Source organism: Salmo salar, chromosome 04 (assembly GCF_965601325.2).
Source record: "Salmo salar chromosome 04, fSalSal1, whole genome shotgun sequence".
In the NCBI taxonomy this organism is placed as follows: Eukaryota; Metazoa; Chordata; class Actinopteri; order Salmoniformes; family Salmonidae; genus Salmo; species Salmo salar.
Window position 1 is genome coordinate 20,125,121 of NC_138294.1, and position 9,625 is coordinate 20,134,745.

At 42.5% G+C, this 9,625-nt stretch overlaps 1 protein-coding gene across 1 annotated transcript; it reads left to right on the forward strand.

The window, feature by feature from the left end:
- The first annotated feature begins 417 nt into the window (after nt 1-417).
- Nucleotides 418-7,787, forward strand: abce1 (ATP-binding cassette, sub-family E (OABP), member 1). Its single transcript, NM_001139768.1, has 19 exons — nt 418-518; nt 1,363-1,516; nt 1,738-1,823; nt 1,944-2,041; nt 2,164-2,281; nt 2,513-2,650; nt 2,786-2,855; nt 3,034-3,130; nt 3,218-3,307; nt 3,607-3,728; nt 4,284-4,357; nt 4,633-4,780; nt 4,864-4,923; nt 5,332-5,390; nt 5,543-5,653; nt 5,934-6,076; nt 6,309-6,431; nt 6,812-6,923; nt 7,108-7,787. Exons 2-19 carry the CDS (start codon nt 1,414-1,416, stop codon nt 7,153-7,155), a joined length of 1,800 nt encoding a protein of 599 aa, NP_001133240.1. The 5' UTR covers nt 418-518; nt 1,363-1,413; the 3' UTR covers nt 7,156-7,787.
- Nucleotides 7,788-9,625: the final 1,838 nt, after the last annotated feature.

Genomic DNA, 9,625 nt, shown 5'->3' on the forward strand with positions numbered 1-9,625 from the left:
TGATAAATAAAGTATGATTCATGTTTCTAAACATCTTAGCATCAATGGGCCTATGTAGTTAAAATAACTTGTTGTCGATAAGTAACATATTTCCCCTTTATTCATTTGATGGCTTGGTGAACCCATTGACACACTTTTTTTTTATTAAGGCCATGCAGAAAATTAAGCCATTGTATCTTACAGAAGTAAAATTATACATCAGCTTGAGTTCACATTGAAGGCCTCACAAATGAAACATTTTTTATCATACATTTCAATTTATTTTTAGGAATATCTAACAGACGTTCTGCTTTGCCATCACCTCAAATAACCTACTCCCACTTTTTAGTCTCGTAGGATACCTACGTCACAGCGACGCATGGTTGGACGTCGCTAAACTTTACGCATGGGAGCGCCATTTTTCTCCCGGCGTTCTGTCCCAGTTGAGAACACGTTGTTTGAAACGCCGTAGTAAAACGACACTTTAAAACCTAAAGTATCATACCTGGAGGACAGAAACACCCGAAGAGTGTTTCTGGGTGAGTTGGATTGATATATAAATGATAGTAATGACAAACTTGTCCAATTGGCTAGCTAACAGAGCTAACACCAACGTCAGCACTGTTCGTTAGCCAATTAGCTAGCTAACGTTAGCTTGCTAGCTAGTGTATCATAGCCGCCTCTGTTATTTTCACATGACAGCTGTTCGTTCATTTGATAGTTTATAACTGCCAATTAAATTACCACGTGTTTAGTTATAGGTCACTGATACTAGTAAGCTGGCTAACTAGTTTGTATAGTTAACAGTGTCTCCTTCCAGCTGATTTGGATGAAGTGACCGTTAGGGAAACGTAGCTAACGTTAGTTAGGGTAAACTAAGTGTTAGTTGGCAAACTTGCTAATGTTGTTAGCTAAACTGTCAGTGGCATCAACACTGCTCAGCTAGTCTCCGTCTCTTTGCTGATAGCTATCATTGTTTCATTTTTCAGTGTTACTCGTTATCTAGTTGTACCTACTAAGTTATAACGTTATCCATCTTGCTTTCTTGTTTCGAAGTGGGAGATGGATACGAGATAGAGATAGCTAGATGCATTCTTCTCTCTTTGCCTCCCCCAGATTTGGGATACACACTTAATTTGTTGTGAAATCTGTTGTGAATGTATTATGTTTTTAAAATTGTAAAACTGCCTTAATTCTGCTAGACCTCAGGAAGAGTAGCTACTGCCTTGGCAGCAGCTAATGGAAATCCATGATAAATACAAATAGTAATTTACAGGCCATTTCTCCATTCATCCAAACTGTTATCAATCTGACTCGCTCTCTCTGCAGACGCTACAGGCCTAACCCTTGTCTGATCTAAACTCTCATATCTCTGTATCGCAGTACTCTGGGGAGGGATTCAGCTCCGCCAAGAATTGACAAGAGGCAGGCAGAATGTCGGAGAAAAACACCAGAATCGCCATTGTGAACCATGACAAATGCAAGCCAAAGAAATGCCGGCAAGAGTGCAAGAAGAGTTGCCCTGTGGTTCGGATGGGTAAGACTTGTGTTGCATCCTTTCCTACTGTGCTGAACCTCGTACTTGATAATCTAGGCCTATTATAATATCACTGACACATACACTATAACTAATTCTTCCGGGTCTTGAGGCAGTAGCCTAAACAATAATGCCTCAAGTTATTTACAGTTCAAATGGTCCATGTTTACTTTTTTCAAGATTCAACTGTCATTCATCTTCGTAAATTTTTTGTCTTGCAGGCAAACTGTGCATAGAAGTCACAGCTCAGAGCAAAATTGTGTGGATTTCCGAATCGCTCTGTATCGGATGTGGCATCTGTATCAAGGTAAAATCTTAACAAAATGCCTGACCCTCTGAAGATGTGGACGAGTAGTTTTTTTCTTTATGTATTTTCCTTCACTCCTGATTACATGGCACTTAGCACTGACTTCTTTTTTTATTCCAGAAATGTCCATTTGGGGCCTTGTCTATTGTCAACTTGCCAAGCAACCTCGAGAAAGAGACAACTCACAGATACTGTGCCAACTCCTTCAAGTTGCATAGGTGGGTTACTTTTCAAGGTAAAGAGAGCTGTGTTTGTCTCACAGACCTGTAGGCCTAATCTCAATGAATGTTTGTTTCTCTTTTGAATCCATGTACTGTACTTGTGCAATATTCCATTCCAGATTACCCATTCCCAGACCTGGAGAGGTTCTGGGACTTGTAGGCACCAACGGAATCGGGAAATCCACGGCCCTGAAAATTCTGGCTGGAAAACAGAAGCCTAACTTGGGGAAGTACGATGTAAGTGTGTAACTACTTGTTTTATGACACAGCCTTGTAGAGAATGTAGTCAGATGTCTAATACATTATTATCTGGCTTTAAAATGTTTACACGGTCACTTAAGTCCCTCTGCATAATTATAATGTCAGCAGAATGACTGAAATGCAACTAGTTACTAAAACACTGTGCTGTGTTACAATCACTCTTATGCCTAGTTTCAAAAGCTCAATTCTCTCCCGTTCCTCTTCCAGGCTCCACCAGACTGGCAGGAGATCCTGACCTACTTCCGTGGCTCTGAGCTCCAGAACTACTTTACCAAGATCCTGGAGGATGACCTGAAGGCCATCGTCAAGCCCCAGTACGTCGACCAGATCCCCAAGACTGTCAAGGTCAGTCAAACTTGTGGGTGTGGGTTCAGACCTGTAGAAATGAATGAGGGGATAGAATTGGTGCATTCCAGATAGACAGATCTGTACAGAATTGTTGTCTGACGGGCTAACAGTAGTGCTGTGTTCTGCCACTAGGGGACTGTGGGCTCCATTCTGAGCAGGAAAGATGACTCCAAGACTGAGACCATCGTCTGTGAGCAGCTTGGTACGTTTAGATTGGTTTCTTGCCTTGTCTTCTCTTCTTGTCTATAATTTCTGTATATGTATTCCTAACTCTTTCCATTTATGTTAAAAAATGTTACTTTTGACCCACTTCTACAGTCAAGTTGTCAGTAAAATATACAATTTGGCCAGCAGATTATTTAATCTCTCTCCTGTCTCAGATCTGACTCATCTCAGGGAGAGGAATGTGGAGGACCTATCAGGAGGAGAGCTGCAGCGCTTTGCCATCGCTGTGGTCTGCATCCAGAGAGCAGACATGTAAGTCAACAGCACCAGCTTCAGCGGAAGCCATCCAAGACTGAATATGTTGTGGTTCTTAACGCGGATCTTTGTGGTTCCTTCCAGCTTCATGTTTGACGAGCCGTCCAGTTACCTGGATGTGAAGCAGCGCCTAAGAGCTGCCGTCACCATCCGCTCCCTCATCTCCCCAGACAGGTCTGTTACATTACATGATGCTCTCACTAGAGGGCTGGGTCCTGTTCAAAAGGGCATACTGTAGCAAAACATTTTGCAACGGGAAAACAAAAAACAGAGTTTCGCATTGGACAAATTCGGGTAGTACTGCCCCGTTTCAGTTTCTTTCTGCTTTATTCCTAAACACCAACCTTGTATTTCCTCCCTATTTCACTTGGTTTACTTTTGGTTTTATGCCTACTTTAACATTATCCACTATTCTTCCATCAGCTTTTTCTTGTCTTGTAGACTCTTGACTCTTGTATGTTGTCCTCTCCCAGATACATCATAGTGGTGGAACACGACCTGAGTGTGCTGGACTACCTGTCTGACTTCATCTGCTGTCTGTACGGAGTGCCCAGCGCCTATGGAGTGGTCACTATGCCCTTTGGAGTTAGAGAAGGTAGCACCCTAAACACTTCATACTACACCATAAACACTACGCTGTCTGTACGGAGTGTCCAGCGCTTACGGAGCGGTCACTATGGCCTTTGGAGTCAGTGAAGGCAAAACTACCTTTACCACCCTCTTACTTCCTTCACAATGACGCCCTGGCTATTGGTATGTGTACTTTATTATTATTATTATTTGCGTTGCTATCAATTGATAAAGTATATCCTCAGTACATGGCAGGTTACACTCTAGTCTGTGAAGACAAATGAAGATCTGTCTCAACTTGATCTCTGCTACAGTAAACCCCCAATCTGACCCCACTAGGGACTAACTCTAATGGGTCTGCTGCAGAGCCAACTGGTACAGACATTTCAAAGGCTTAAGGCCCTAGCCTAGCGCAGCAGCCCATAGACCACCACTCTGTCACTTACCCTCGAAATGGTAACACAGCTTTTCACAGCCTGTCAATGGAACATATCACCACAACCAATGGATATTTTCCCAATGCACACCTGTCCTGTTCACTTCACCTCTAACCCCAGGCCTCCTCCGCTCCTTTCTCCAGGCATCAACATCTTCCTGGACGGCTATGTGCCCACGGAGAATCTGCGCTTCAGGGAGATATCGCTGGTGTTCAAGGTAATGTGATACAATTAAACCTGAGGTTATGTGGCATATGGCCAATATACCACCGCGAAGTGCTGTTCTTAGGCACGACGCAACGCAGTGCCACAAACCCCAGAGGTGCCTAATTGCTATTATAAACTGGTTACCAACATAGTTGGAATAGTAAAAACTTTTTTTTTTGTCTTACCTGTGGTATACGGTCTTTCAGCCAATCAGCATTCAGGGCTCGAAACATCCAGTTCATAATAATGTCTAAAAACTAAAATAATGTAATAATACAACACTAGGTGGCGGAGACGGCCAACGAGGAGGAGATCAAGAGGATGTGCCACTACCAGTACCCCCACATGAAGAAGAACATGGGAGACTTTGCCCTGGAGATCCTGGAGGGAGAGTTCACCGACTCTGAGATCATGGTCATGCTGGGAGAGAACGGTGAGGAGGCGGGGGAGGAATGTGTCTCTTTATCAACCAAGTTCCATATAATGAGTCTTATTTCTAAATCCTCTCTCTTTCAGGGACGGGCAAAACCACGTTCATCAGAATGCTGGCTGGCCGTCTGAAACCAGATGAAGGGGGTAAATAACATTTTGACAACTTTTAGTTTCTCTTCACGTCGTCTAATTGCTGGAACCATGTACTCTAATATACACTGAGTGTACAAAACATTAGGAACACCTGCTCTTTCCATGAGCTAGAATCCAGGTGAAATCTATGATCCCTTATTGATGTCACTTGTTAAATCCACTTCAATCAGTGTAGCTGAAGGGGAGGAGACGGGTTAATTAAGGATGTTTAAGCCTTAAGACAATTGAGACATGGATTGTGTATGTGTGCCGTTCAGAGGGTGAATGGGCAAGACAAAATATTGAAGTGAGACTGTTTTGATGGCTAAACAGGGTGGTGCAACACAATATTAGGTAGGTGTTCTTATTGTTTTGTACACTGGTTCCATTTTTCCTAAACATTTTCTATTACTTCCAAAGGGGAAGTGCCTATCCTGAACGTCAGCTACAAACCCCAAAAGATCAGCCCCAAATTCAAAGTAGGTACCAACCCGTCACTGCCTTGACAACTACACACCTCTAACACAGACACCTGCCCCTCATCTCATGACTAACTTCCTCATGTCCTCTGTCTCTGTAGGGTAGCTTACCCCTCATCTCCTGACTAACTTCATGTCCTCTGTCTCTGTAGGGTAGTGTGCGGGCTCTGCTCCATGAGAAGATCCGAGACGCCTACACTCACCCCCAGTTTGTGACTGACGTCATGAAGCCTATGCAGATTGAGAGCATCATCGACCAGGACGTAAGTTGTGCTTTCTGGGTTGTGTTCAGTTGGCATTGAATGTTTTGAAACGGGGCGGTACTACTACCTGAACTTGTCTATTTAAGAACAGAATAAAACATTTCTGATGCAAAACACTTTGCAATACGGTGCCCCAATGGACCATACACACTGGACCAGAAAATGAAAACTAGCATTTCTTATTGGACATGTCCAGTCCAGGTACTCCTGTTTCGGTCCGTTTTCCTCCGTTTGGTGTCTAATGAACCCCCCCCCCCCCCCCCCCTGCTTGTCTCTGTAGGTCCAGAACCTGTCTGGAGGAGAGTTGCAGAGGGTGGCCATGGCCCTGTGTCTAGGAAAACCAGCTGATGTCTACCTGATAGACGAGCCCTCTGCCTACCTGGACTCTGAGCAGCGTCTCGTGTGCGCCAAGGTCATCAAAAGGTAACCACACACAACTGTAGACACACACTCTGATCCTAGATCTGTGGTTAGGGTGGGGTGAACGTCTACCTCCAAAAAAGAGATCCACCTCGTGCTTTACATTGCTCATAGCAGTACCATTCACAAACCCTGGTCTGTTAATCTGTTGTTTGACAGGAAATACAGAAACCCTACAACCTCACAAACCTTAATAAACGCCATTGATTTTGGTGCATTCATTGTTTGTTTGTAGATTCATCCTCCACGCCAAGAAGACTGCATTTGTGGTGGAGCACGACTTCATCATGGCCACCTACCTGGCTGACCGCGTCATCGTGTTCGACGGTATTCCCTCACGAAGCACCGCTGCCAACACGTACGTTAACCCTGCCCATCCATTTCACACGGTCTCATCCACTGATTTACCCAGCAGCATGACGTCTGCTGTTCTTATCTGTGGTGGCTTTTAATATCTGCTGTTTTTCAAGCTATTTTCTTCTAACTTGATGGAACTCTTAGCTCCTTCAAACTGCTAATTGGGTGATTTGTAAGCAAACTGTCATATCCTGACTGAAATTCATGTTCCAGTCTGACAGGAAAGTGGATAAGAGCGTCTGCTAAATGACTAAAATGTAATGTAAATGTATTTTCATGACAAGACAGACTGAAATCATGCTAAGATATGGGTTGTTAGGAACCCATGTTTAGCTCTTAAGCAACTGTGTAACACGGACCCGTCATCTTTTGACCTCTCAGGCCACAGACCTTACTCGCTGGGATGAACAAGTTCCTATCACAGCTGGAGATCACGTTCAGGAGAGACCCCAACAACTTCCGACCAAGGATCAACAAGATGAATTCCATAAAGGTACAGGGAAATACTGAGTGTTTCAAACCTACATTTTATTTACATCCATTTTGTGCTTTTAGTAAACGTATTGACTTTCAGTCATTTCATTCAGCATCACTCCATTTTATTTAATTTGCTCTCTAACCTGTTGTATATCTAGGATTGTGGCTCCTCTAACCCAATCTATATGTTGTATATCTAGGATTGTGAACAGAAGAAGAGTGGGAACTACTTCTTCCTGGACGACTAAAGGACCAAACCCTCCCTCCATCAGAGAGACCTCCATATCCATCCTCCTCAAGCCCTGACACCTGTATGGCTGTTCCAATACCCACACTAGCATTCCATGCTACATTGCTCCGTTCTAAGTGATGTTAGTGTGGGTATTTGGAACGTAGCCCTACCCTACTGGCCCCCCCTTGGGCCGATGGCTTAGAGACCCAACCTGGGTGGACCACCAGAGTCATATGTACGCGCGCGCACACACAGGGTGAGTTTGTTTTACATTGCCTGGTGCCCTGGGGTTTACATATTAGACCATTGGTCCTAAAGTGAAATCTTCAACCACCTGTGTGCACAGGGCTATGCAAAATGAACTCGCCCACACATACCTAGCCAAAGGAGTGTTTTATCAAAGAGTCATCCAATTCATGTAATTTTAAAATAGTATCTTATGAATAAACACCATTTCCTGAGTATGGTGGTGTTTTTTGAAAGTGAAATTGTGGGTTTTGTCCCCAAGAGGGCAGCAGACTACTGCGGTTCGTTGGTTCTCCATCAGAAAATTGACATCTGAAGTAATACATAATCTATTTACTGGAATTAAAGGCAATGTACCTTCTTCATATTCTGCGGTTCAACAATTAAAAGTGTCTCTCTACAGTTCTTGTTATTGACAATTGTTATTCCACAATTACATTTGTCCTCCAGACCAAGAATCAAGCTTCTACCATTTAACAAAACTATTTTTACGTTGCAATACAGCTTCAAAGGAAAAATCCACCACAAACCACAATTCCATTCATTTACAGTGTTAAATAACGTTTTTTTTTGTGAACAAGTATTTATTTTTTGTCGTTACAAGGTTGGTAGCAACATGTGGAAATCTGTTGCAGCTCAAGTCAACTACAAAACATGCAATGCTCTATGGGCTGGCTGGCGAGCTAGGTAGCAAGCTAGTAAACGTAGTTAATATTAGCATGTGAAGTAGCTAGCTAGCTGTAATATAGCCTAAACCAACTATCAATGTTGCAGTCTTTAAAATCTCACCAGGGGCTCGCAGTGTGACATTCAACGACACCCTGGGCTAAAGAGGCAGACAAATAGGAGAGAACCTCTGTTAAATTACACATTTCTCGGTGTGGGAATATCACAACCTCTCACGTTGACATCGGCCAGTATTGAAATCTGACATGTACAGTTTTGGGGAGTAATGGATTACATGTAAGGGACTACAAAAAAAACGACCTGTAATCCGTTACATTACCAGCAAAAATATTGTAGTCGTTTACATCGAGGCTTACTTTTAAATTCAGAAAGGATATTTGCGAAATATCTTTGACACTTCTGTTTTCTCAATGACATTCAAATCAGCATCGGGAAAAAAGGTCGACTTTAAATTAGTTTCATGACACACCAAATGTGTTTGATGGATCGTGGGAAAAGAGTAGGAATAGGCTTTTGAAGGCTACAGTCCAAAATGTCTTCCAATTGTGCGACTGCTGTCGGCAACCAATTTGAATAAACGCTTGGAGGTAAGGATGACAGCAGTGGTGTCGTCTACGGCGATACGGATATCACTCATTATTGATAGCTACATAGCACATTGATGTGAATCACACTGCTGCTCTCTCATTTAGCTATTAGCGCTTTACGGGTTGTGCATGGCTGTTCACTAATCTAAATATTTTAACCCAATAATGGTTGAATTCAATAAATGTAAGCTGCCTATCAATCATTGTTTTTGAAACCAGTGGCAGCCAATGAAAAAGGTGCTCTTGCAACAACTGCATAGTGCGGATCCAAGCCTATGGAATAAAAGTGGGGCTTTTATTGCTCAATGTAATTGATGTTGATAATAAAAAAAATATCCATAGGCCTAATTGACACATGCTTCAACTTGTACACCTTTGATAGGCTTACAGGGGGACCCTGTAGTGGCTACATCCATTTTTGGATTTATAAATAAGAATTATATATCCGTTGATTTTTGAAGAATATAATTTATAAATGCCTCATGAGTTTAGAACCCAAAATATTAGCTTGTTTTATTCCAATGTTTATGAACATTGTAAATGTAAACAAACACTGTATATTGCCTCATAACATGGTTAAAACCATGTTTATATCATGGATGGTCAGTCCTTGCATCCATAGCTCTGTCTATTAATCTGAGAGTGGTTACATTTGTCCAGGCCCATTCCTCAGCTTTTTACCAAAACAGAGGCGGGGTGTCTATTTCATTGTTTCATCTGTGGATTTGCCCTTTAAACAGCTGCATATTATCAAGATATCAAAGTGTCACCAACAAAAAGGTAAACAATAGGCATATAGCAAATACAGCATATGGCATTCATTTTTCACATGTAAATAGCACTTTTCAGAAGTGCTCAAAGCATGCCATTCCATGAGCTCAACAACTCGAATCAATGAGCCAAATCCGTCCTCCTTGACAACAAAACCATAAACAGAGTAGGGTTGGCTAATAAATTCGTAGCTCA